Source organism: Atractosteus spatula, chromosome 17 (genome assembly GCF_055471065.1).
Source record: "Atractosteus spatula isolate fAtrSpa1 chromosome 17, fAtrSpa1.hap1, whole genome shotgun sequence".
In the NCBI taxonomy this organism is placed as follows: domain Eukaryota; kingdom Metazoa; phylum Chordata; class Actinopteri; order Semionotiformes; family Lepisosteidae; genus Atractosteus; species Atractosteus spatula.
In genome coordinates, this window is record NC_142722.1 from 11,122,487 (window position 1) to 11,150,001 (window position 27,515).

The 27,515-nt window shown below is 39.1% G+C and overlaps 3 protein-coding genes across 3 annotated transcripts; 1 reads left to right on the forward strand and 2 right to left on the reverse strand.

Annotated features, from left to right (window-relative positions):
* Positions 1 to 112: 112 nt before the first annotated feature.
* Positions 113 to 2,294, forward strand: mtrfr (mitochondrial translation release factor in rescue). The gene is made up of 3 exons (XM_088936060.1): positions 113 to 165; positions 692 to 965; positions 1,958 to 2,294. The coding sequence occupies exons 2-3, from the start codon at positions 705 to 707 to the stop codon at positions 2,186 to 2,188; spliced, it is 492 nt and encodes a 163-aa protein (XP_088792186.1). The 5' UTR covers positions 113 to 165; positions 692 to 704; the 3' UTR covers positions 2,189 to 2,294.
* Positions 2,295 to 2,649: 355 nt separating this feature from the next.
* cdk2ap1 (cyclin dependent kinase 2 associated protein 1) lies at positions 2,650 to 5,618 on the reverse strand. Its single transcript, XM_088936061.1, has 4 exons — positions 5,460 to 5,618; positions 4,283 to 4,380; positions 3,939 to 4,065; positions 2,650 to 3,280 (listed from the first exon to the last, which is right to left on the reverse strand). Exons 1-4 carry the CDS (start codon positions 5,524 to 5,526, stop codon positions 3,213 to 3,215), a joined length of 360 nt encoding a protein of 119 aa, XP_088792187.1. The 5' UTR covers positions 5,527 to 5,618; the 3' UTR covers positions 2,650 to 3,212.
* A 2,271-nt stretch (positions 5,619 to 7,889) lies between these two features.
* On the reverse strand, positions 7,890 to 27,211 carry sbno1 (strawberry notch homolog 1 (Drosophila)). Its single transcript, XM_088935321.1, has 32 exons — positions 26,695 to 27,211; positions 24,766 to 24,882; positions 23,907 to 24,035; positions 23,075 to 23,381; positions 21,805 to 21,905; positions 21,452 to 21,548; positions 21,121 to 21,281; positions 20,820 to 20,953; positions 20,638 to 20,728; positions 20,203 to 20,364; positions 19,590 to 19,725; positions 18,908 to 19,013; positions 18,257 to 18,410; positions 17,185 to 17,367; positions 16,980 to 17,077; positions 16,190 to 16,338; positions 15,774 to 15,974; positions 15,438 to 15,617; positions 15,121 to 15,293; positions 13,793 to 13,924; positions 13,540 to 13,675; positions 12,897 to 13,009; positions 12,684 to 12,755; positions 12,486 to 12,585; positions 12,245 to 12,319; positions 11,848 to 11,994; positions 11,583 to 11,677; positions 10,927 to 11,013; positions 10,121 to 10,258; positions 9,926 to 10,002; positions 9,605 to 9,798; positions 7,890 to 9,267 (listed from the first exon to the last, which is right to left on the reverse strand). The coding sequence occupies exons 1-32, from the start codon at positions 26,695 to 26,697 to the stop codon at positions 9,125 to 9,127; spliced, it is 4,191 nt and encodes a 1,396-aa protein (XP_088791447.1). The 5' UTR covers positions 26,698 to 27,211; the 3' UTR covers positions 7,890 to 9,124.
* Positions 27,212 to 27,515: the final 304 nt, after the last annotated feature.

Here is a 27,515-nt window from a genome sequence, read left to right on the forward strand (position 1 = left end):
CTCATTTCAAAAACGAGGTAGTCGATTGGCTAAGAAGATGCCCTTACCTGATTCCCTCTCTGTGTTTCAGACGCTGCGATTGGCCGCGGCGGTACGCCCATGCGCAATGTGGAGTCGCCACAGCAACGAGAAAGAGGAAGAGAAGAGCTTGTTTATCCCTGGGAGGTGAGGGGTTAGGGTAGGGTTTGTGGTGTGGGGAAGCGCGAACCTGTTCTAACGGATCAAACCCAGAGAAATGTCCTCAAGAAACCCGACTGAACCATTTCTTTAAAACTGCCGCAGTGATCTTTAATCTGCTAAATTTGTAGTGGTGCTTTTACAAAGCCCCGATCCATCTATGTAGCTTGATTTACACAACCTTATGTGTAAAGTTGATTGACTTGAGGGTCTGTGCGGTGGGGTGGAATTATTTTGTTTCTGCCAATACCTTTGTTACGTCATTTGTGTAGCACATTGTTCCTGGCAATTATGATACAACCTGATTTATTTTTGTAATTATTAACTCAGGATAGCAAAAATACGTTACCCCCGTGTGTGTAATATCAAATCAAGCCTAAGACATTGTCTTTTAAAACTACCCCATTGAGGATTCCAAAACAAGGTTTCTTTTTCAATCAAATGCCCTGATATAATAAATTACCTGCAAAGGAAACTAGTTGCCAGCCTGTGAATCTAGATCTTTAATTGACAGGACGTCCACCTTGATGTCGTCGGCTCTGCTGTGTCGCCTGGTGTCCGGTCTGTCCGGGACGTGGTGCCCGGGGCGGCTGCTGTTTCCACGCAAGCCGCTGGCGTGGTCCTCTATTTCCAGCGCCGGGAAAAAAGTCTGTCTGAACCTCCCGGTTGTCAACGAAGACGAGCTGGAGGAGCAGTTTGTAAGGGGCCACGGTCCTGGAGGACAGGCTACAAATAAAACCAGTAACTGTGTGGTGCTGAAGCACATCCCGTCTGGTATCGTGGTGAAGGTAATTTAAAACATCCGGTCACTGCTACTCTTTGAGTTCATCATATAAAGAATGCTTTATATTCACGAAGCACAGATTACGTTCGCTTTTCAACTCAAAAAAAGCCAAATTGGCAGAGATCATATAACCTATTTGTTGGCCATTCAGAATGAGTTTCCTGTGTTTCAGAGGTTCCTGCAAAAGAGCTTTTTAAATACCAGTTTAGTAAAATATTGGTGCAAATCATAGTCCCCATACACCCAGAAAACACTCCAGAGCTGAACTGTGATAGTTTATTTCTTTTTATTGTACTCCGCAGCATGGGAACAACCTCTGCTTATTCAATAATTGGTGACAGTGGTTTGCAAAACTAGTCAGAGGCTGCCAGGAATCTGAATTTAATCTTGGCATTAAAGGTTTCAATAGCTCCATCATAGACATTTTAAATATCCTTTTGGCCATTGCGGTTTCAGAGGGAAGTACTGTTCACCCTTAAAAGACAAGCAAGAGATACTGAAGAACAATTGCAAGGTTTTGGGTGGTGACTGAGATAATGAGGTTGACCGACTGTCTCCAGTGCCCTTTCAACTACCAGGATAGAAAACGTGGAAGCTTGATGATTTGGTGAGATATAGACCTGTAACACAACTATAACACAATGAAATGTGTTTCAGTGGTTACTGTTTGTTTTTAGATAATGTAAAGCAAACAATTAAGCTGGAACATGATTCACAATTCTTAGCCTATTGGACTGTGTGAAGCCCAATGATGAGAGCATACATGGAAATTGGGACTGAAAACAAGTGTGGTTTCCTAGCACAAAGGATTTGAAAGCTTTGATTTAGCCTCAGATCACAGGTAGATTCCCTGGGGTCCCTCACAGGAAGGCTAGATGAGATTTCTGGGTCTGGAAGCTACTGGCAATCAAAGCTTTGCAGGATGGCCTCCTCTTGTTTCCCTCGCCCGTCTTGTGTTTTTAGTAAGCGGCAGGAACCTGTGTGTTTGGACTGCAGTGTCACCAGACCCGATCGGTAGAGGTCAACAGGAAGCGAGCTCGCGAGATCCTGCAGGAGAAGCTCGACGTCTTCTACAGAGGAGCAGACGGGGAGGTCCTGCAGCAGAAGAAGGAGACCGAGCGGAAGAAGCAGGAGAAAAGGAGGAAGGCAAAGGACACTCTGGAAAAGAAGAAACAGTTCAAGGAAAGTCTACTGACAGACTTAAAAGGAGAAGAGACGGGGACATGATTTCAGTGACGTTTGAAAAGACTTAACTCTGTGATGCAGTTCAGTGCCTCTTTCCAAGTGTTTTATTTTCTTGCTTGATAAATTAAATGGATTTTTTTCTCTAAAACACATTTCAGGTGGTTACTTTACATTACAACAGTTTCAGACAAAGGGCTTTTGAACTTTCTAGCCAGTTTAGTTGCATGAATCTCACCTCATCCAGCTGGTTCTTGACAGAAGCCAGGGTATAGGCTTCAGCAGCATCGCTGGGTAGCCTGTTCCACATTCCCACCACCCTTTGTGCAAAAAAGTGTCTCCTGTTCCCAGTTGTAAATTCATTTCACACGGTTTCCAGTGTGAAGAGGAACCACCTTCTGACCATGAAGTTTCCTCAGCTGAATGATATCTTACGTCTGTTTAAATACAGAATTGCAGTTGTGCAATGGTACCCTACAGAAATGAATCTCTCAACACAGCAGGTCTTAATGAAAATAAGTTTTATTACACTGAGTAATAAATACATACAAAGATGCAAATAATGGCTTTATTACAATAGTTTATCCAAATCCGGTGTGTGGTGTATTTGGCACTATCCTTTTCTCAGTCTCCTAAGTATTAGTGTGTTAAAAATATTGAATCTTAGGCCCTATTCCATCTTTAAATGTCCCTTGCTACAGTCTAAATCTGTACAAGCCATGCAGTTTTAAATTTTAATTGGGAGCACTTGCTACCATGCATGCAAAGTCATCAGATTTTTATTTATTTTTTTTTCATTTTATTTTTATATATAAGCAGTCAAGAAAGAATCAGAAATCCCCCTATGGAAAAAAAAAAAGAAGAAAGAACCCTTGAAGAGGTTCATGTCAAGTATAGTTTTATATACTGGTCTTTTAGCTTTCGTTTCTGCATTCTTCAGGCCAGACGTCAAAAGTTTTTTATTATTATTATTTGGAAAGCTATCTGGCTTTCCTGTAAAGAGAATGATTAGAAGGCAGGGTTGCGAGATGCTGTTCAGGGTTTCTGTGTGAAAGCATTGTTCCCGTGGTTAGGACCTGGCGTTTCTCTCCGTTTCCGCCAAGCACTCGCGTACCAGTCCTCTAGCGTGAATGATCCCTTGGAAAAGGGAAAAAAAACAACACGTCATCATTCCCACTCGCTCAAGGCCCCCCGCCATCAGGTCACTATACCGTACACCACCGACAGGCCGAGGGACCTGGATCTCTCTAGCCTTGAACAGAGAGGGCGACTAGGGGACCCGGTAAGAAAAGCATCTGAAATGCTTGAGGACACTGCCACAGTCCTCCCCAGCAGACTTCTTCAGAGAGAACTGAAGAACCGCAACGCGAACCAGGGGACACAAGGGCAAACTAAGTGAAAGTGAGTTTAAAACTTTACAAAACGCTCGGTGGGGGTACGGAACAAGCTGGATGAGCGGGAACAATTACCTACTAACTATGAAAACAGGCAACATCTTCTGAACGGCCTCCTCTCGCTTGTATCCATTCTTATGTTATAAGATCCTGGGAAAATATCTGACTTGAGCCTTGGGTGGTTCTCTCCATATCCACTTTGTGTAGTGGCTGCAGTAGTCAGAAGTTTGCATGTGGCTACAGATCACCTGTTTATATTTACACAGTAAGATGCATACCGGAAGATGAATGCTGTATTGTATCGTGATTAAAACGTGCTGACAGAGCCAAAGTACACTGTGATGTAGTTGCCTGATTAAGGCATGATAGATTCAATGACTCACTTAAACAAAACGAATTACCTCGTTTTAGTCTCTCCATGGCACTTTTACTCCCAGCATACGTCGGTCTGATTTCTTTGCCCAGCTCTTCGATAATGGCTAGGAGTTCTGCATATTTACTTTGAGGCACTTGATTTCCGCTGGTCCCCTGCAACAGGAGAACAGTTCCAAACATTCAGGACGGGGACGGGGGGGGGGGGTGAGTCCTCTTAGAAAGGGCAATTCACTGACCACACAGAGGGCATCTGCAAGGGACTGGCAACATCTGTGCCCATGGAGAGCGAACGGAATTGTTCGCCAGCCTCTCTTGGCACGACCTCGGTCTCAAGACTAACCACCAGGCGGTTTGATCGAGCTAAAATTACCTGTGAAAACCCCAAGGATGGCAGCCCGTAGTCATTCACCAGCGGCCGGTAAGACTGCAGCGTGGCTAAGCTCGTGGAAGGAGAGTGGACATTTCCGACTGGAGGAATAGAGACGCACAATGGGGTCAAAAGGAATCGTTTCTCATTTCGGAAGCTCCTTTACACACCTCAGACCCACCCCCCCCCGAAACACAGAAGATTTTCGATTTTCATTTGCTGCTGCTTGCAGATGTGAACGCTCTAAGGTGTGCTGTGTTACATTTCGCAAGACAAAATCATGACAGTTTCAATTGTCAATGCTACTCGTAAGGCTTTGTTAGAATTTAAATTATATGCAACCTCTTAATTATATTTTAAAGTGAGATAGCCTCTGTATATTTGCTCCGTCCGCCTGTCTCTCACGCACGATCGGATGCTGTAGAATAGCATCCTCATTATTCTAAACTTCGCTCACTCTCACATGTTACTGAACACCACGGGTAATTGGTGGCACATACAATTCAGGAACAATTAATTTATTTCCAAGCTACTGGCGTAGCTTCTGAGACTTTTGGACGCTTATCATTATTATTTAGAATTTAAAAAAAAAAACACATTTCAGAGGTGCGAGTAGGTAGCTGCGTCAGGTTGATTCCGCGCTGAAAAGAGAAGAAATGAAACACAACGTTTCGGCTGGTATTCCGTATTTCAGAGGTCTCTCTCGGTCACCTACACTACAGGCATTCAATTCATGTAAGCCTTACGTGCAGTAAGCCATTTTGAACGCTAGGTGTCCTCAGAGCGTAAAAAAAGAACATTCCTGATCCAGATCAATCATCGGCCCTCGGGAGACAATCATGGAGGATACCGAACGGGCTGATTTAAGAAGCCAAAGTGATACATTTTTTATAACACTCTTCCAGCATCCGTACGAACAAAAGCGGGTATCGGCTACCGCAAACCCGGTCCCCAGCGAAGAGTTAACCTCCGTTTCTCTACTTTGCGGATGCGGAAAAAAAAAAGCTTTTATGATTAGTAATAATGGCGGATATGAATCAGCTCTCAGGATCTGACCCTATATATATAACTGGACAAAAACTACAGACACGGGCTTTCCCCAGGTATTCATTATAACAGCGGATTTTGCATCTAATAAAACAGTGATTCAGTGGAGAATTCGCGGATATTTCAGCCTTACCTTGGTTCACGGAAGTCCCAGGAATGTGCGGGTGGAGGTTGGGTTTGTAAGACATTCCCAGAGACATTATAAATTAAAGAAATAAAAATGTCCTGAAATTCACTGAAGCGTCTCTGTCTCTCTCAGACACTTTTTGTTTACAGCAGCCGCACCGGCAAATATGGCCGTCACTTTATATTGACACCCACAATGCAATCTATCATCACAATGGGAAATTTATGGCAATTTGACCAAAAGCGAGGAGGTCAGACCCAAAACTCATATGGAAACGCCGTTGCGATTAAAATTCGGTTTTGAAAAGAGATTTCATATTTTTGAGGTCGTAATCTATTTTAAAACAACGCTTTTTTTAAAAAAAATTATTTGCCGAACCCTGGCTTTTTTTTTTAAATCAGGTTACTGACCACGTCAAACTTTGAAACTTTTATTTTTGCTTTAATCGGGCTCGTAGCAACTCTTACGATAACGGATGGGTTATCTTCGTCAGCTATACTTCAAATTCAAGTTTTAAACTTTCTAAAAAAAATTTCAGTCACAGGTCTTAGGAAGAATCCCCTCGTATTTTTTTTTATTTATTTTCAATTTTAAAAACTAAGGGGACGAGATGATTTTTTTTTTATTCATCAACGTGCAACAATAACTTTTTGATATTTTGTTTTAATAATTCCAATTACTTTTAAAGTAAGGAAGAAAAATGCGTTCCCGCCACCTCACATAGATTTAGAGAACATACTGTAAATACTTTAGTCGCAATATTTTACCACCTAGATCGAGAATGCATGGTAGGAAAGGGTTGCGATAATTACAATAATTTCCTTTTCCAGACAAAAATGATTAAATGTTTGTCTGGAAGCGGTAGTTAAAAAACAACAAGGAGGTCTATTTCCCGCATATTTTGCTTAACGTACCTAATGCGTTTAGAAAATAAGCTGTTTACTTAGCTCATACATTGTATGAGTTTATATATAATGCATATAAAAATCTAAAAAGCACGAGGCAGCCATAGGAACTTCTAAGTCTGACAATGGGGACGCGTGCCATTCTTAACCTCTTCCTATCGTGTAACACGCTCCCCTCCCCCGCCCACGTTTCGCACCCCACGACATGAGCGAAGTGAATGCTAATTTTTTCCATGGGTAGCAGGAGTGACGTATGGCGCGAGTGCGTGAATGCCTAGCACTGTACTTGTCTGCCTATTGTCGAGACGCATGTTCCACCGTTTTCTGTGCTCCGCACCTAAATGGGGGATTGTCGGCTCATCTTCAAAATTAAACAGCCTCCTGGCCAGATTTTTTACAAAAGCATTTCTCTTCACCACGCAAACTGGCGGAGCCTGTCCACAAGCCTGGTTTATACACGGCCACGCTTTGCTATTGTCATACACAATAGGATGGCCATCAGCTGCAAATAACCCATTGACTGTGTGAAGCAACAGGAGAAATAGTCAACTATAGAGTCAAAGATAATGCACATTCAATTGTTAATTTTAGGAATGGCCTGGTATGAAACAATGAGAGCACATTATGGTAAGGACTATCAGGCAAACACCAGGTTTTGCCAAGGCATCTAAAACTTGATAAAAATAAAATTGACTTGGTACATAGACCTTAAGATTATTTTTGTGTAAACTGCATAAAGTATAACTGAACTCAAATGTAGATCCATTTCCTTTTTACATAAAACAGGATTTTGCAGGACTAAAGCAAAAAGTGTTTAAATCTCCGTGCAACAGAAATCCCAAACCAAGAAGGGCTTTTGGCTCTTGGAAAAACACTCCATGAGGTGATTCCTAGTGGAAGAGATCCCCAACCAATAGTCCTGAGCATTATGCTGCAGATCCTTCTCCAACAAAATATAATTACAATATAAACCTTATGTGGTCATATACATTATGCAATAGAAACAATCAGATTCCATAATCAATCACAATCAAGTCTGGTAAAAGAATGTGGAGCTTTCATTGATTAATCTCATCAGGTAATCAGCATGTAGCAAACTGCATCTCATCTTCCTATAGTCCGATTATTTTCTCAGTTCTCAACAAATTAAAATAACCCATTTGCTTGCAGTCAGAAGTTGCTGAACCTGAGCCCTCCATTGAAGTACAGGAGAAAACATTATACCTTTTTAGAAATAAAGAGTAGAAACTAAAATAAAAAAACAAACTTTAACCTGCCTTATTCAGCAAATTGCTCTAAAAAACACTTGACCAATCATGCCATTTGTATGAGGTACAAAATGTTCTTTAAAAAAAATCAAGCTTGCTTTAAAAAATTCTGGTCATGTCCATTGAAAACCATCATGAGGAAAATTAATCTGAAGCAAAGAACCAAGTATAACATGAATGTTTCAAATTAAAACACTTTCAAAAAGCAAAAAAGTTTGTTTTTTTTTCCTATAATTCTCTTAGACACAAGCCACAACTCACACAGTTTTTCTAGATTTATTGGTCATATGCAAGATGTCCTAATCTTGCAGCAATGTAATTTAAACAGATTTAATTTCAATATACAATGAAATCTGTCAGTAGTGCAACTCGTGCAAGCATGAAATGACATTGTCCTTCAATATCTTATAAACATCAATTTTACTTATAAGCCAAACAATTCATATTTAAGATATGTAACTATACACATTTGTACAGCAAAATATCCATACCAGCTTAAGAGAAACATTTTCGATCTCATAACATTTACAGCACAAATGAAAAGCTTTTATAAAGAGTCTTGTGTCCCGTCATGAAATTAAATGCATCGGATCTGTTTCAAGAGACAGCAAATATTAAAATGTGTAAATAGAAAATTAAAAAATATAAATCAAGACCAGACAAGGGTTGAAGTGGCCTTAATGTAAATGACATTCCAGTTTACAGACTGATATCTTGGGAATTTTAAGAACAAAAGGTAGTATATACCTTCATGAACATACTATTGAAGATCAATGACATTCTGCAAGTCCAACCTTTTTTTAAATTAGCTATGATTAAAGAAATGTTTAATCTAAAGTGAACCACAAAGGGAAAACAGGGATGATATTTTTTTAAATCATGCAAGGTCACAATTTTAGCATGTTGAACCCTGTGGTGAACATGGTCTTAAAAGGAATTTACACCTTGAGAACCATTTTCATAAGCATGAATATAAGGTACACTAAATGAAAGGAACAGGAAACATTTGTATGCAGTGTAGTAAACTTGCAATTCCATGCTTTGTACAATGTATGCATCAACACATTAAGGAACATGAGGGGGAGGTGACATGCATTTCAATGTATATTCTCAGCATATCAGAGTTAAAAAAAGTGATTGTTTTCTTTAACTAACCCCTGAGCACTGTAATATGTCATAAAGTTCAAGCACTCCACTTGCAGAAGATACAGAACAAACCTGTAATTATGACCAGAAGCCAGTAGAAAGCACATGAAACGTTATGAAAAAAGAGGAAGAAATATTTTATCTGTGTCAACATTTCTCCTCCAGAAATTCACAGAGGTCTCTTCAGTTCTGAACTGAAGTGCGAGGTGTTGAATGTTCCAGTGAACTTCTAATGAAAGAAAATTCTTTGGACAAGAACCCTGAAGTTTCCTTCTGACTGCCTCACAATGTGCTCACAGAGCATGTTCTTAAATGTAACACATTAAGTCCACTGTCCAGTCCACGCTGGGTGCTATGTGTTACTGAAGGCGTTAATGCTCTGTGGGTGAAGCTGTTGCCACATTTGTTGCTGCTGGACAGCAAGTTGCTGAGACTGGTCTGACGAGGACAGGATGTTTATCAGCGGGGCTACGCAGTTTGCAGGAATGATCAAACCTGTCAATGACAATAAACATTTAAAATTTCCTGTCTTGGATAGTTTTACAGTAGAAGGAAGCACCGACACTAAAGAGACTAACAGTATTGTTTCCTTAAAGCAAACTACTCAATCGTACTCTAACTACTAATCAGATTTGTTAATTAGGTAGGCAAACCCTGAACCAAATTTAAATAAGCCCAAAACATATGAACTTTTAGTTATAATAAGCAGCTGTATGCTACTTACAGATAATAATAACAAAATGAAATAACAGCACTGGGCTAAAGGTTGTAAACAGGGGCCTCCTGATGACTTGCATGGGGGTGGGGAAGAGGGAACTTTATCATCACTTACCAACGATCCTTTGTCCGTCCTCAGTTCTTAAACGAACGATTTGCATTTTCACATTGGTTCCACTGACCGACGCTAAAACGCCCTCTACTTTAGTCCAAACACTGAGCACCGATCCACACAGGACATAGTACATTCGGCAGCGGAGCCCAACTTCACACTGTAGCCCTATTGACGCTTTCTTGCAATTACCTCGCCTGTCAGGAAGGGAGAGTGAGGAGAACGTTGAACAAGGAGGTATTTCATTCAAGGTTTAATGCAAGAAAAGAAAGGAGAATTCAACTTCATGAAAGTGACACACCACCTTCAGTTTTAGAGGCTTACCAGTAGGCATGCGAACAGGTGTCAGCTGACGAAATGTACTGATCCATCCAGTGCTGTTTAGCATCGTCTGAAAGTACCTGGTAACAGGAAAAGCAAAATTAAGAAAATGATTAAATGTTAAAACAAAAAAATGCTTTTAAAAGCAATAATAAATTTTGAAAGCAACAAGCATCCATTTTTTTTTTCCAGTCTTACCTTTTTACATTTCTTCCGGATGTCTGCATAGGTCTCTAGTTTAAGCTGTTTCCCTGTGTTTGGTCTGTACACAAGAAATAGCCTCTTTTTGGCATTGACTTCCTTCACCAGGATTGCAGTCTTCTTGTTATTTCTTACCTAGCAAGGGGAAAGGAAACAAGACTGTCTAATAGATGCTGACCTCAAATGGCAAAATAAGCGTATATACAAGTTTGAATTTTTTATCTCAACTCATTAACATTAGCGTTTATTAATAAATTATCCTGACCTCCACTATAGACTGTTATGGATAATCTTTGCAGATTTAAAAAGCATGCAAAACATTTCACCACTGATATTCACTTGTGGCTTTCTACCAGGCCACTTAACCATAAAACAATCAATGAACAAAGACCCAGAAACAGTTGTAATATAGACCCAATTAAGCCAACAACTCATTCAAATAAAGTCTTTAAGAGCCCATATGGAATGGAAACCAGAAGATGGCCCTTTAAATGAAAAAAGTTTGGCACTATATACCATCCTACAGATATTTTTGTTACACAGGAGAACTAATTGCATAATTGTAATAATTCTTATCAGATTCTGAAGAATTTTATAAGTATACATGTCCCTTTAATGAAACCAATGTTTTGAGCAATGAGGTTGATAACCTTTTGTCTAAAAAATACCTAGGTCAACAGATTACTCTATGGTACAAATGTCAGCAGAAACTAGATCATACAATGACTGGGCTCGAGACGAAGGCTCTATAAGATATGGTTTTGCTAAGTATGATTTTTTTAAATGAAATTTCCTCTACTCACCTGTACATAAAAGCCATCATCTGGCCCAGTTTGCTCAGCCCAAATGCAAGTTGCATCTTCCCAAGACATACCTCTCTCCACACTTACCTAAAATGAAGACATTTTCGATCAACAAACACAATGGGGTTTAAAAGACATGTAATGCTCATGGTAAATTGTGCACAGTACCTTCCTTACCCAATAAAGCCAGTGTTCCTTTCCATTGGTGAAACAAATTTTTAAAAGAACCCCTCACATTATATCCAAAAAGTCAATTATTGAAAAGCACAATGCACCTTTCAAGAGATTTAAAAACTGGTGCACAAAGTTAAATAACAAAACTCAAGCTGTATACCGAGCTAGTGCAGGATTAGAAAAGGCTGAAAACCAAAATGTACTGCAGCCTCGTGTAGCAAAATGTAAGGCACAGAAAAACAGGTCCAGCACTCTAATCCCTCAGAGAAAAGTGGTGCTATTAAGAAGCATATCTTTAAAACAGCTTACCGCCATAAGAACATTAAATAGAAATGAGTGATCATTTCCACTGCTATACCAGGCACTTGTTCTACCAGACTCAACACAGTGTAACAAACAAAGAGTATATCGGTGCTTTGTGTACATTTTTTAGAAAAATTAACCCATGTTGGGGTGCACTAAACTCCAATTCAATCACATACCGTGTACAACTCAACATGTCCTGAGGTAGAATATCCAGGGGTAAGAAACTTCTTCACATCAATCTTCTTCACTTTCTCATCACCTGAGCCGAGATCTACAAGAATAATTCACAGAAATGATATCAAAACAGTTGTACAGAATGAACTTAACTGTTCAGTCCTGAAACTTTGTTGAATGTCTTGGCTTGTAGTCTAGGTTTAAACTGTTATCTATTTTCAGAAACCTTTCATTTACTTCAAACCTTTTAGTTTTTGAAATTCTTACCCAAAATGCCCATGTCATAACGGCCGTTCTTCTTGGCATTCTGGATAACAGCATTCAGAGTATCGGAGAAATACTGGAATAGTGCATTTTGCTGCTGGACCTCCATGCCAAGAATCCTGTTCAGAAACTTGCCGATGTTGTTGTAATCTATGGAGCAACAGAAAAGTTGTCAACAGCAAAGCTTCACACTGGAATAAACAGAGTCTATGTAAGAGAGCTTAGATGATTCTTAATGAAGTGCTGTAAATAACGCTCAGGTTTCTTCTATTTCTTCCACAGGTAGAAGTTCATTTGATAACTATATAGATTATACAACAGTTTACTTTGACTTTAAAATGTTTTAGATCTTCATATTGATTCTGAAAAAACTGCACTTAAATTATGATAGAACAATTACCTTTATCCAATGTGAGAATTCCCGAACGGTCTTCAACATTTATCAATCCTACTCCAATTAAACCATGACGAATTTCTGCAAAAATAAAGAGGACAACTTAAAGCCCAGTATTAACCATGCTTATCCGCTCTTCACATTTAGACAGTGCATGTTGCTATAGCATGGGATCTTTCCCCTAAACAGAGAGGAGGCTTACATTAAAAAGCTGCAGCAGTGCAGAACATGTATGATTAAGCAATACCTTTGAAGAAATCCCCTTCAAAGTTAGCCGGTGGCGACACTAAAGGGGAATCCAAATTCACAATGGACTTCATGACGATCTCCAAGGCGTTTCGTCCATACTGCAGGAATAAACAAAAGCATCATTGCACCACTGCTGGCAAAGTTCCCTTAAGATACATTACTCGTGTCCAGTACAGTAAAAAACAAAACAACTTACCTTATTGTCAAAATTGAATCTGCTCAAATCTCTGGATTCAGTGGCTCTTCTGTCACCATGGGTTAGGGCACCCTATTAGATCAAATAAAACCACAGAGGAATTGAAGAAAGGAAAAGTCTATAATTTACCACAAGAAAATGTATTTGCGGCACAATCAAAAGCACAACACTGGCAACTTGCAAGATTTTTCTTCTTTGGAATATAAAACTCACAAGGCTCTCAAGGCGTTTGGCGACGATTGAGGCAAACCTCTGCTCTCCAGCAAGCTCAGAAATAAGAAACACATACTCTGGGGCTGTCACTTGGTTAGATCTGTGTGTTCTTCCTAAAGAACAGAAAAGAAAGGGTTAGTGTGGTTTGTAATACACGATATCTGAAGTTACTCAACCAAAAGTATTAGTTTACACAAAGCAATGGTTTCCAGAAGAGGCTCTAAAAGCTGTATATTGCTTGTTAGCCTATATTCCACTCATTAATTGCAGACAGTAGATTCCAGCTGAAGAACAGTGTTATCTGGTCTGAAGAATCAATTTGTTGCATTCATATAGCACTTTGCAACAGCCATCTAGTTGAAACATGGAAGTCCCATTATTCAGCAGTGCTACTGGAGAAGTAATAAATTGCTTAAATTACTGAATTTGGGAAGCCAGAACATATAAACCCAGAGTGGAAGAGAGCCAAGACAACTCTACCCATTAAAAAGTGCTGTGGTATCTTTAATTACCATGAAGTCTAATATCCCATTGCTTTGCACTAATACCCACTATCGCTTTGCAAGATAGGATTTTTCAAAACTGGGACTTATAATAGATGCAAATGATAAACTTATTAAACAAAAAATAAACTGCTATTCACCAAACTGCTGAATTGCTCTGTCAGCACTCCATGGCAACTCCAAAGTCATGTGCACTCTTCTTCTCTGGTTTTTAACTCTCCGGTCTGCTTGTAATGAAATACCAGAGCTTGCAGCTTCTGAAATAATGGCAATGTTCTAAAAAGACAAATAAAAAGGGAAGGAATAAATGTTACAAAAATGTTTTCATTTCTCAGGTTTGCACATTTTAGAGTAAAGGACACCACAGTGCTCCGGTTCCTTCAGCTGCCTGACCTTTTCTCCATCCATGAATCTCTGTTTTTCTGTGATATTCAGGATTTCCACAGGAACATCAAGCTCAGACCTCGATTCATAAGATATGCTCCCATCATCATTGCTCACGACTCTGCCCTTCCTCCCAGTCATCTGGAAATAAGGGGGGAAAAATGAGTCAAACTCTGCTTGTGCATTTAGCGTGAATGAGACTACTACTCAGGGAGAAAGGACTTGCAAAAAATCCCTTAACTGCACCTCCAACCCTCAAGATTTTAATCTCCGACATGAATATCCATCAGTCTGCTTGAAATTTTTTTTAGTAGGCAGTGAGACCTGAACATCTCAGTTTCTGACAGTAATGTAACCACAAACTGTAAGGGGGAACCAAAACTAATGTATTCATTTGAACTTACAAGGTATCTTTGGTGCCTTGAGGTGCAAAACTGTGGTCATATGTTTAAAACAGAGATGGGAAATCCCCCACAAAAAAGTAGGCCTACTAGGAAGGACCAAACAAGTTCCAGTTTCTAAAAAAAAACTTGACCTTTGATAATGTATTTAATTTTGATGTACAGAGCATTAAAAGAAACACTTTGAGAAACATTATATTGAACAAACAGCCAAATTAATAAAGAACTTGTGTGGCTACAACTGGAAGCAAAACATGCACTGGACTAAATTCTGGATGCTGTCTTGTGGAATAGTTTCTGCTCTGCTATACAAGTAGTATGAGAATGTGCACCATCCCACTGGAAGGTTGCTAAATCAAGTTGAGCTAACAGAAAGGGTACAAAATGAAGTCCCAGGACATGATTAATGTAATGCCAAGTAGTGTAGTGTTCTACAGCAACCTGCTGCTCAAACCATTATAATTGGACCTCTCCATCAATTGGTTCCTTGTGCACGATAAGTATATCATTCTGCACATCTGAACCACATTGCAACTTTGATTCATTGCTAAAAAGGAAGGTTCCAAGTGCAGGCCAGGACACCTGAGACGATTTTGTCCAGCCTGCAACCTATTGAAGGTACAAAAGCATTGTTTCCTTGATAAGTGAGGCATATTGGATCCTTTGTTTTTCCCTTCATTTTGACTAGGTTAAATCTCTTCATCACCTGAGCATAATCAACCTTCACCAATGAGCTACTTTAATTAGTATTTCAGCTCAGGTTATTTAAGAAACGTTGGCGTGATCGAAAAAGTAATCAAATTCCACATACGTTAATTTCCAGAAAATGCACAGAGTGATACATTTTGATGTTAAGAACACAATGCACACGGTGCTGGAAAGAGCTTGCAGTCTTCATTTTGATTGGAGAAGAATAAGAAACATTTGCAGACTGACCTCGGCCACATTATCAGGGCCTCCTAGTTCATCGATCAGTTCATCCAGCGTGTTAGGAGGAAGCTCTTCTGAAAGTTTTTCCAGGTGTTCAAGTAACGCTCGTTTCATCTGTTGGGCAATTTCAACGGCATCTTGACTAGTGACACAGCTGTTACTGTCGCTCTCTTTTTTTGCTGGAACGAATCAATATGGGGAGAACAGAAAAACACTCCAATGTTACGAAACAAATACTAATCAGGTGACCAAGACCAATCAAAAAATTTAAGTTATGCAAATGTATTGTCATGGGGAGCAATACACAGTAATGCACTACTTACCAACTGAAGGTGCAACGCTAGATGGAGTTTTAACAGCTGGAGTAGTAAAATTAGGTCTTGTTGACCCGAGACCAGATGCTAACAAGGCACTTTGAATAGAATCTGGATCGATGCTCTTCTTTTTCTTTTTATTCTTCTTTATTTTGCCTTTTTTGTGCTCTTTTCTGAATAGCCAAGGATCTAAAACAGTAAAAAATGTAAAACTACTGAAACAACATGTATGCAACACAGGATTCGTTGCAAAGAGGAAAAATTCTCGGGCACTATGATTAAGAAACTCAACACTGCATATGAAGCACAGACATGATAAGGAAACCAAGGTGTTATTGAACCTACCCTCCTCGTCATCCTCACTAGATTCATCTCTGAAAGGATTGAAGTCGTCTTCGTCCTCCTCCCCAGAGCTGCCAGACTTGAAGCTGTCGTTATCGCTCGAGCCCTTTTCCGAGTCTTCGTCAACGTCGCTTTCATCAGAACTGCTGCCTGAGAGACCGCCAGACGTGCGGGGTTTCTTTGCTTCTTTTTTTGATTCTTGACCTAGAAATTTCGCAAATGCATTTTAACAGAACATAAAAGGTCTCCCTTGGTGCCATGAAGTGCTTGAATATCAAAAACCTTTTATTTTCTACAAAACTTTTTAAAGTTTTTAAAATAACAATCCTGTAAGACAAAAACTAAAGTTACTTAACATTACTAATAAGAGAAAGTTATTTGAGAGAAGCGAGGAATCAGTTTCTTATTGAAGCAATTACCTTTTCGTTTTTTCCCCTTCTGGTCAGTAGAAGCATTGTCATTAGGAGAAGGAGTTTTTTTTGCTGATAAATCAATTCCCAGCAGGCTGAAGAGCTTTTGTCTATCAGGTGCAGGGAAATGCTTCTCAATCAGGGACTGCAGCACACCCCTGGCAAAAGACAACCAATTGAGTGACTGCACAACTTACTGTACCGATACAAACTACTTCTGAGCAGAGCTAGAGCTGCATGGGTAGGCTGCGAAGGAACAGGTAAAGGTTCACTCCATGCAGAAAGGAAAAGAAAGCTTTTCAGCTGTGGAGCCTTGTATTTCAAGCCTTTTTCTGTAAGATTTCAGATCTAAAATCAGCCAGCAAAATGCTTTCTGCCACACATATCTTTAGCATCTACAAAGAAACTAAAGAAAATGACCAAAAAGGGTTCTTTACTGTATCGAGACAGTCAATTCACAATGATTCGGATCAAGTGATCCTAAAGCATCATTAAAACCCACAGAGAACATTAAAAAGGCATTGTCTGCAATTGGGGTTTTCTTAACAGATTTATCAGTATTGCAATTTGACATTGTGCTAAAAGTGTACATTTTGTTTCCACAAATTATAAATGGCTGATAAATACACAAAGTTAGCAGTATTACATTTTGGAAACACAGCTAGCATTCTGAAAAATGGGTGCTGCAATCACTTGGAGGCTACCATCTCGGTCTTTTAAAGACAAGTCAATTTAAACAATCTTTTCTTGGAGTGGTAAAAGAAACAGAACATGTGAATCATTTAAGTTACACACTTACTTAGCTGTGGAAACAAAATCATTTAACTCCCCTCCTCCTTCTTCTAATGCTTCCAGCGTCCTGGCTTCCCCGGTGGACTGCAAACCGATAACTACACACTAGGGAACAAAACTGAGGAAGTAAGCAACAAGCAAACATAAAACAAAAATAAAAAAAAAAAGATGTAAAAACCTGATCAAGAAGGATAAGAGGAAGAGATTTTTACCTTTCCGTTTTTGACTTCTTCTCGAGCAAGCTGGACCACCCTTTTCACTTTCGACGCAATGCACAGGTATTTGAAGAATCTTTGGTGCGCTGACCAGAACTGCCCCCACATGGATTTCTTCATCCGCAGCTCTGCGTCCATGAGGTTGGCTGCCTGCTGAAACTTCTCTCTCGCACTTACCCACTGCAGCAACACAAACAGCAACACTAATAACATGACTATCCTCTACCTTATCAAAGCTTCTGAATATGTTTGAATAGTGTCTGGAAAATATATTATTAACTAGGAATGAGCGTGAACACTCAATTTCAATCTGGCAAGTTCACTACACTAGAAAGTAGAACCTCCTAAACAGACTTCAAATTCTGTCACAGATGGCATCCACAGGCTGCAGTTTTGTCCCTATTAGTGCTCATCTGTGTGACCTGGCTTTCCCTAATAAAATGAGCATCTTTAAATGTTTTCACTAGTTGCTATGAATTATGCATATTAAAATCAGTTTAGCTTTTTTGGCGTTACGAAACTTCCTGAACCTAAACCATATTGCATAATTTATACCAAGCGCATGCTCCTAAAAAACAATCATTTAAGATGTTACCTGGAAGGTATTTGCAACAAGATCCATTATCGGATCTTAACTCATTTTGTCCCACTGACAGAATTAAATCTAATCTCTATTTCCCATCCTTTGATATAGCAAAAGTCACTTGCTAACAGCCACTCTGAGGGCATTTAGAGTAACTAAAAGATTCCGAGGTCACAACATTTTAAAACTAAAACCTCCTTGGCCAACACCGGAGCAAAAGATACCCAATAAGTACAGATTCCAACAAATCATTTTAATCATCACTTTCTAGAATGATGACAGTACTTTCAGCACTCCTGCATGGAAAAAGTATTTGTTGTGGAACGCCTTCCCTTTCTACTTAAACATAGTAGAGCTTTTTATTTCACGTTCAAAAATAAAGACACTCAAATGTTTTTATTGTATTTTAACACTGCCACAATGCAAGTATTAAGCATGAAAGTCTTTGTACATTCAGTTCAAGTATTAACAAGAATGACTTCTCACCAAGCGAACTGCCTTGTTATACATCTTTATGTAGTCCTGTGATAAAGGAACTTCTTCGATCTTGAAGGTCACTCCAGCAAAGCTCAGCTGTCTTGCTATGTACATCCCTCTTAGTTTCATATCCATGGCAACTATTTCCATAGCACCGACCCCTCTAAAAGACATTTTTATAAATAATTCCGATAAAAAAAGGGAAAGAAAAAAACCCAACAAAAGAAAAACAACTAGCCCCATAATAAAAAAGAATCCCAAAGAGAGAAAATGCTCAGGCAGCATTATGAAGTTTCTTCCTTAAATAGACACTGCCCACCCAACACTGAGAGCTCTGTAAAAATTAGAGGAACAACTTCCCCAGTGATTGTATCACTTCACCTCTGAGGAAATACTAGGATGACAGTACTCATTCTGAAACACTATTACTGGTTAAAATGAGGGAACAAAACCACTCTAAAAGTACTAAGCACTATAGTCAGAAATGACAAATATTCACTCCAAAAGAAAGTGTCAGCTACAGTTTTACAAGAGCTATGAATAGTTAGCATTAACAAAATATTTTAGTGGAAAAGACTGTACTTTACAGGATGCTAAAAGTAAAAAATATATTTTGATAAAATACTGGGGTTGCAACAGACCAAAAAGTTTGCATTTTACCTTCTTTCCACAGCTTGGATGAAGTTACTAAACTCCTTGAATGGGGTTCCTTCACCCCAGATTCCAAGACGATTCATATACGCCATATTCCTGGGCTCAGAAGCACCTACAAAGCAAAAATGCATTCTATTAGCATTAGATACTGGATATCAAAGCCAATACCTGCAGGCTACTTCATTCCATAAGCACAGTTACCTATATTATACTATGGCTATAATGAAATCAAAATACCTACAGCTGTTATTTTATCTAAATGTTGCTTTTATTGCAAACATAATATTTAACAAATGCTTTTTACAATTATTATTAGTACAGCGAGGTAGTATTCAGTCCTCGCTCAACTACATTAGTTTAGTGTTGTTATTGTTACCACATAAAGGAGGTTAGAACTCAAGCGTTGCTTCAAGCTCTTTACCAAACTCACACATGATTTCTAAGAACTCGCTACCACACGTATCTCCATCATTACGTGGGGCTTAAGAGGGAATAATAAAATTATTCTGCTATCACTTGTTTAGATTTTCTCACTCACAAAAAAAAAAATCACCATCTCACTGACCTCAAGTGAGGAAATAATTTCAGATTAAAGTAATTCATTTGTTAAATCTCGCTAAAAGTCCTGCTTTTTTCCTTAAGAGTCAAAGTGCCAATAAAAGAACAAAGGATCTTGAGGTGCTCTTACCTGTAGCACTGGCATACACAACTCTTGCCTTTGGTAGCTTATTTTGGAGTTCCAAGACAGCCAAGCCAGTCTTAGTAGGCTTAGAAGACCCAATCGGACAAACATTTTTAGCTTTATGACATTCGTCAAACACAATCTGAAGATTTAGTGAAGGAATTATTGTAATGCAAAAGGAAAAAACATCTCTTAAGAACAAACAGTACTTTAAGAAAAAAACTGAGCTTGCACCATTTTAACCATTAAACTATTACAGCAATGTAATTCAAGGCTTTGAAGCAAAAGGCCACAATGAACGTAACTATTCATCACTGCATTCATATTAACTTGCTTCTTAAGACTTCTCAAAATTTAATTACAATTACTATCAGCAGGACTTCCATTAGTCCTTCAAATTCACATGCAGAAAGGTGCTTTTCCTTGCTTTGAAGAAGTCTGGCCATGACTTAATGGACTAAGAGATGCCAATGGGGAAAAAAGACCATTAACTATAAAAAACGTTTTAAGAAAATCAACTTTAAAATCCTGATTAAGCACTGATGTGACAGTTCTGGGCTATTCCAGATTTCTGCTTAAACTCTCCATGCAGAACCCTTTAATGCGAATCAAAGGATACTACTCCATCGAAGTCCTCACCGCACCAGTGCAGAAGCTGTTTAAAGCGGGTCTTGTATTTCCCCCCAGACTGACTTTCACCGATCAGAGAGGAGTAAGTGGCAAAAATGACACCTTTTTTCACACTTCCATTGTGCTTGGAAGAGATCTTTCCATATTTGAACTGAAAAAAAAAACATTACATAAATTATACAAGTGTCCAGAAAAGAATAATTCAGGTGAGTAGCTGCGTCAGAATGTGAAGGCTCCAGAATGGAGCCTACTTCGGGTGTGGTTCTTCTTCGGTTCACACCCGAAGAAGACTCCAGTCGAAACGTTTCTACTCTTTGCAGCATGGAATAAACCTATTACTTGTTCCTTTCCAGAAAGAATAATTATGATTAACAATGTTATCTTAACATTAAATAGCCTAAACCACCACACATGTGTACTTTACCTTATTAAGTGAATGAACTTGAATGTTTTTTGCTCCAATGTCTCTCAAGTCTCTTTCGGCATCATACTTCAAGTCATTTGATACGCTAAACCTAGAAAAGTGAGATCACATTTTTACTGTCAGACGGCTCACAGACCAGGAAGACAAAAACTAAAGACTTTGTAACTCCAACCCATGCTTACCATAGTGACCTTTTCCTACCAAGGAGGTAATTCTCGTACATAATTCCCGCTATGGTCCTGCCTTTGCCGACACCTGCTCCATCTCCTATTAAATACGCAGCCCTATCTCCATTGGGAAGGAATGTTTCATGTTGCTTCAAAGAAAAAAAATAAACACTTTAGAAACTTAAAATGCTATCATTCATAAAAAATAAAAACAGAATAAAGTACATTCACGCAGGCAGAAGAGGAAAAAAAAATAAGTTAGTCAAGCACTACTTTATGCTTTGCGTTTGGGAAAGAAGGAGTCACAGGTTTGTACCTGAGCAGCATATGTAATGGCCTCTAGCTGCAGTGCTGAAAGCCATCCTCTATCAATGGTCTCTTCGGGAATAGACAGCCTGTACCAGACATCAGGAGGAGAAACGCTGGACAGCGAACTGGTCTCCACAACTGGATCTGGGTGGCGCAAGCCAATTTTCACTGTATCCAAAAGAAATATTCAATATAAACTCACATTCTAATCACATACAGACTTCTCTTACTGTCTTCCAACCTCAAGATTTAAGTACAACAGATTAGAGATGTCGACTGCACATTACACGCTAACCAAGTTTAATCTTTCTATATACAGTAGTAAACAAAATTCTCACATTTCATTGGCATGTATTCCGCATATGTCTCTGCATGACCTAGCTCTTCCTCTTCCTCCTCCTCTGGCTCCTCTTCCTCTTTAATGCCTGGTATTTTCTGCAAGATTAAAAGATGTTTAGTATAAAACATTACTGTCAAGTAGCCAGTTAAAAAAAATGTAAGAAATCTTGGCAGTAAAGTCGGAGCTTCTGCCTTTCTGGCTGTAAATAATTCAAAAGCAAAATAAAATATTCAACCTACTTCTGTACTGTGAGTTATGTAAAAGCCCCCCCCCTCCCCTTACAACAGATGCAAAATCCTGGCAGATCTTTGATCAAGGCACAGACAGACATGGTGTGACATTCATACTTACGTTGGTAGGTGAAAAACTCCTCATTTTAAGGTCATCATTGATCCAAATTCTTGCAACATCTTTGTTTGAGACCTCCTTCTTTACTCCATTATTTATTTCAGCTGCAATTAAAAAATAAATAACTTGCACTTGCCCTCAAAAACACTGTCACATTAAAAACTAAACCCCAGGCACCATGTTTTTAGACTGAAGTGCTGTGTTATATAAAACATTAAGGTGTAGAACTCGAGCATCAGTGTACACCATCACCAGTAATATTCTCATACCTGGTTTGTTTATTGTCTTTGTAGAGAGCACAATAATTTCTGTAAAAATTAAAGCATATCAATTTTTTTACTTTTTGCATGCTGACTGAAGAATGTTTAATAAATGCTACATGTCAGTTGTAAGTTATTACTTCATTTGGTATATTACAAAACAAGCACTGTAGCAACTACCACAGTTTTTGCTATGAAAACTTCAGGATCCTCCTCATGCTGACCAAAATGTTTATTAGCTTATGTTTCTCTCCATTGCAGCCAAAGAAAGCTTTTAAATTTACTGAACAAAGCACACTTTGATAGAGTGAACCCATTCAAAATTAAAGAACCTGAGGATTTCCGGCTATGCACATTTTAATTTGTGTGACAACAAAAAATAGAACCCCGAACTACTGTGGCTAAAACAAGGATAGATGTAGATAAAACTTGAAATTGTCATCCACAGTAAAAAGTAAAACAGACCTCAAATGGAGTCACAAACCTCCTCTTTTACCAGCCCTCGTGATACCGGCCTTCCATTCGCCACAGACTGATTAATGCTGTAGTTTCCGTGAGTAATGCAGACAATCCCAGACTACAGGTTTGTTAAAATAGGCTTTAAGATTACAAGCCAAGGAAAGATGTGTTCAATATTTTGGTAGATGTTTAAAATGTATTTTTGGAACTTGGGTCAACGCACTTTTCAATGCCAATTCTGAAACTACAGTCTATGGAGCCAGAAACCAGAAACAGAAGTCTTATTTAGCATTAACAAAAAGGATGGTTTTGCTCAAAGCAGTTGTGCCGAGCAGGTTGGGATCAAAAAAGAAACTTGAATCAAAATTTAGCTTAGAAAATGAGAACAAACCAGCAGTTTTCTTTCAAATGAAAAGTGAAAACAAAAATGAAACATAAAAACAAAGATCGGTATTGCAACTTTAACTTTTGAGCCCACGAGCACCAACAGAGCAGTCCAACACTGCTGCATGTGTAGCTATAATCTCTCAAGACCAAAAACAAATCTGACTTACTTGTAGCTGTTGCCACTGGCTGGGCAATATTTGGAGGTGGCTTGAGTTTCATCAGCTCATTGAGGCTGCTGGTCTTGAGAAGGTCTTTCAGCTGGATCTGGTCCTTACTGGGTGGGACCAGGGTAGTCCGGACAGTAGTGGTGGGCGCCCGCGTCGTGGAGGAGGAGGAGGTCTGAACAACCTTGGCCACTGTAATGGTTTGTCTGGATGTGGTGCCAACAGATGGTTTGGTCACAACTATTGTTCCCAGGGAAGGGAGCTGATTGAGCTGATTGAGCACAAATGTTGTGGTGGATGGCTGAGGCTTCTGCAGTTGTAATGAAGAGAACGTGGAAAGAGAGATAAGAATATAAGACATATTATAACTTAAACTGATACACGCATGACTGCCACTGCAACCCCAAATAATGGGAACACACTCAGCCAAGGAAACAGTTTTTGTTTAATGTTTTGCTTATTCATATTTTTGGTTGCCTAACAAGGTTTTTCAAGAGTGACTTCACACAGGGTAAAAGGCCAAAACTGTTCAAACGAGAGTAAGAAATCCCCCCCCCAAACTGATGAACAAAACTTACAACACGACATGACATACATTAGGATCATCATGGATGCAATATTTAAAAGCAAATTAAAAATGAAAAATAATTAGAAATAAAACCTGATTTACAATCTTAATTAGCAACATCAGTCCCACTTCATTGCCTGTTATAGAATGGGGAATTTTAGCCATTTTTTTCTTAATCAAAATAAAGCTGTAATGAGTTCAACAGCATAAACTTCTCACGCCCAGCAATAGATGTATACATTCTACAGAGGGGAAAAGTGCACCTACCCTGATAGTGACCGTAGGAGTGGGTGGAAGTGCTGGCTCCTGCTTTATCACCACTGCTGGCTCTTGTTTTACAGTGGTCGTCAGTGGTTCTGTTCCCAAACCAAGATCCAGGGCACTCAGAGGCACTGGCTGAAGAGACGCATGGAAAACAAGGCAGGTACATCAAATCATAACCAATAACCCACAAACACAACAAATGATGTATATAAATATTATTAATCTAGAAATGGTTTTACTGGTACTAGATTGAATTATAGATCAACAAGAACTGAAGATGCTATCACCAATCTGATGTATAATTCTAAGAAGAAAAGGTTTAAATGTAAATTCTCTCTAAATGTTGCATCTGCCTCTTTGCAACACAAACACCACTAAGGTGACATGATAAAAAATAAAAAAACACTATTTTTAAAACATGCAGAGACAGGACTAACTTAAAAATTAAAGATGATTTGTAAACAATAAATTAGTCTATTTTTGTTAGAAATATTCTGGAGTGCGCAAAAATCTCTCCAGTATATCAACAAAAAAAGTATTAAGAGGCACTACATAAATATTTTCAGAAATGACAGATTCGCTACGGCAGAATCTTTAACCGTGCAATAAGGAATATTACAGAAGTACTAATAACATGGTTGGGGAAGTCTGGAAAAGCATCCCAGCTATACTGTTGAAGTCTATACAGTTGGCCTTATTAAAAAAAAAGGTTGAGATCTCAGATTAACTAGCAACCAAACAAGTTAAGATTGCCGAATTTGGAGCCAGGAATGGGTTTTTGTCTTGAATTGTTTAAACTTCTGCAAGTCGTGTTTCTTCTATCTTATGCCTTTATGCCACTTGCTTTAAGAACAATTCTTACCTGCTGAATGGCTGAAGGCATGCCAGCATCCATAGGGTCAATATCGAAGACGTCATTGGGGCTGATCCCACTCTCGCTCAGAGCAGCAAGCAGCAAATCTTGACCTGGATCCATCATCTACCACAGCAGAGACAAGAACCAAAAAGGACATGTTCTTATTCCAGTAAAGCACCCATGGAGCAAAAAACATGAGCCTGAGCTAACACGCTAAATCACAATATATTTTATAGAAAAGGGAGCCCTATAGTTAATTAAAAAAAACTACAAGTTCAATACACACTGTCATATAAGCATTTTACATGAGAAAAATATTCAATACCTTATCTCACACTACTAAGAAGCACTATACACCAACGTGTTACAAATTAGAGATCAGGCTAGCTGTCACTAAACTCCAGAGAAAAGTAAACGGAAACAAGCTGACCCATAAAAGGAAAGTGAGGTTTCATTTTCGTTTCCAGGGTCTACTGCATTCTGCTGCATCCAATTACATATTAGTGATTAACACAGAAAAAAAGTTAACCATTCATTCACTGCTATGGATTATTTACCACTATAAACGTTATGGAGGATTTGCAGATGCGAGTGCGTGGTTTGCTGTAGCATGCATCTCAGACCATGTGCTCATTACTGAACATTTTAACTACCCACATGAGCAACAATGTGGCAAACATATTCTGCATTTTGTTAGGATTTTTGGAAACTGGCTCCCCATTGTCAGCTATAAACTTGGTACTGGAAATTGTTTTAAAACATGCATTGGGATTGGTAACAATAGTGTACAATTTATTACCAAAAGGAATGTGTGAAGTACTTATCCTACATAGCTTTAGTTATGGTAAGAGTTTACAAGAACCCAAACTTCCCTGAAGATTCCTAAAGTAAAAAAACCCTTTCTACCTCTCATCTGGCAGCACAGGAGAGAATATTCACCTCTCTAAAATACTACACTCACATCATTTTAAGGGTCAGCAAACAGTTAATTGCAGAAGTGGACAAATATTCAGTCCAATTATCTGTTCATGAACTTAACCCATTTTAATGGAAACTGGAAGCTTTCTTTACCTTTTTGAAAGGAGACACTGAGTGGTAAGAAAGCACCAATGGATGTGTTCAGAGTTATTACAGAATGCGCTTATACCTGGCATGAAACTTGATTATAGACTATAAGTGTATTCCTACAAAATATACTTGACTACACAAAAAAGGCATTTAAGCTACAAAACTAACTTTAAAACGAAATACCCTTGGTCACACGTATGATAAAGGGGGAATCTTAAATTGCAGTATTTACAACCAAGGAGTCAAGGAGATTGAAACGACAGGAAACAAACAAATGTTGTTTTACGGGAAAATAACGTTAGTCGTTCACATTAAGTTATTTTCATTTTATTAATAAGCTTTGTCAATTTACATTGATGTGCAGTTCATGTGCCTATGGCCCACGCGTCTTGACAGTCACCTCTCTAAGAAAACATGTTTTAATTTATACAGACGACACGTCTCAAAGGGTATATTTGAAAATTATTTCCCTCCAGACAAGTGTGATAGCAGGATTAGTATTATTCGAAAAGGTCAATTTTCAGAGTCATAACCTCTACTCAAACACGTGTTCAATTCATAAACTTCCGGGTTTGGATAGTGCTAGCTACGTAATGTTCTTTATGGTCAAAATGTTTCAACCATCGAATTACAATTTAAAGTTATAAAATTCGACAGATAAAATAATTAAATACGATAACATGTGGGGGAACATAAGGCTACTGTACACTATTTGGGGCTAGAAACGCGATTAACGTGCATCATCCATAATTAATATAACTTCAAATAAAAAAAATATCATTTAACTGAAAGGGGCTTTATAATGTATAGTTACAGAACACCATGTAACGTTAGATAGGCACTCAATGAACGAAAACATATACTTACCATTTAGAGGATAAATGTAGATCTATTAAATCTGTATAAACAATCTACAAATCCAGCAGAGTCATCTGTAAAACACCTTCCTTAGCTAGAGGAAATAGTGTTTTGACGTGCTCAGAAAGAACCAAGAGTCCAGAAAATGCGAGTTGCCGCCTTGGAGCCCGGGGCTGGTCTGTGACAATGCTGTTGTGAAGCCAGTCCTTAAAGCCTCGGACCTCTTCGTGATATGCTCAGTCACCGTAACAGCGGACGAGGCGAACACAAAACAAATCTTTTTTTTTTACAGTTTCGGCAGCACCGGTCCCATTCTTGTTTTCTTTTCTTTTTTTTTTACACCAGTGAAGTCCACGAATTTTCGGCGGCCATTTTACGATCCCGCAGCCTCCACACGCACACTTACTTGTCGAAGTTCTGGCTTCCAAATAACCGCAGCAGACTCGAGGTGACTACTACATAGCTCCTCCGCCGCTTTCTATCCGACTGCCGCCATCTTTACCGAGCGGCTGGAGCCGCGTGCGATGTCACGTGACGCCCGCCCCCGAGAGCAGAATCTTCCAGAATCGCGTCCCTGCCGCTCGAAAAACGCGATAGGAGCCCCCGGTCCCACGGCACGGGAACTGGACGCGGTCCCGCCGGCTTGGCGCGGCGAAATTAATGTTCGGATCCATTTTTCCTTATATTTTTAATCGGATCGGGGAAGCAAGAGAGAAGTAAAAGCCCCGATCACGTGACCACTGGCGTGGCCTTGGTCGGGAAGTGACGATGGATGACGCACTTCCTTAGGAGGGATACCGGAAGTATCGATTTGGGACATATTGAGAAGG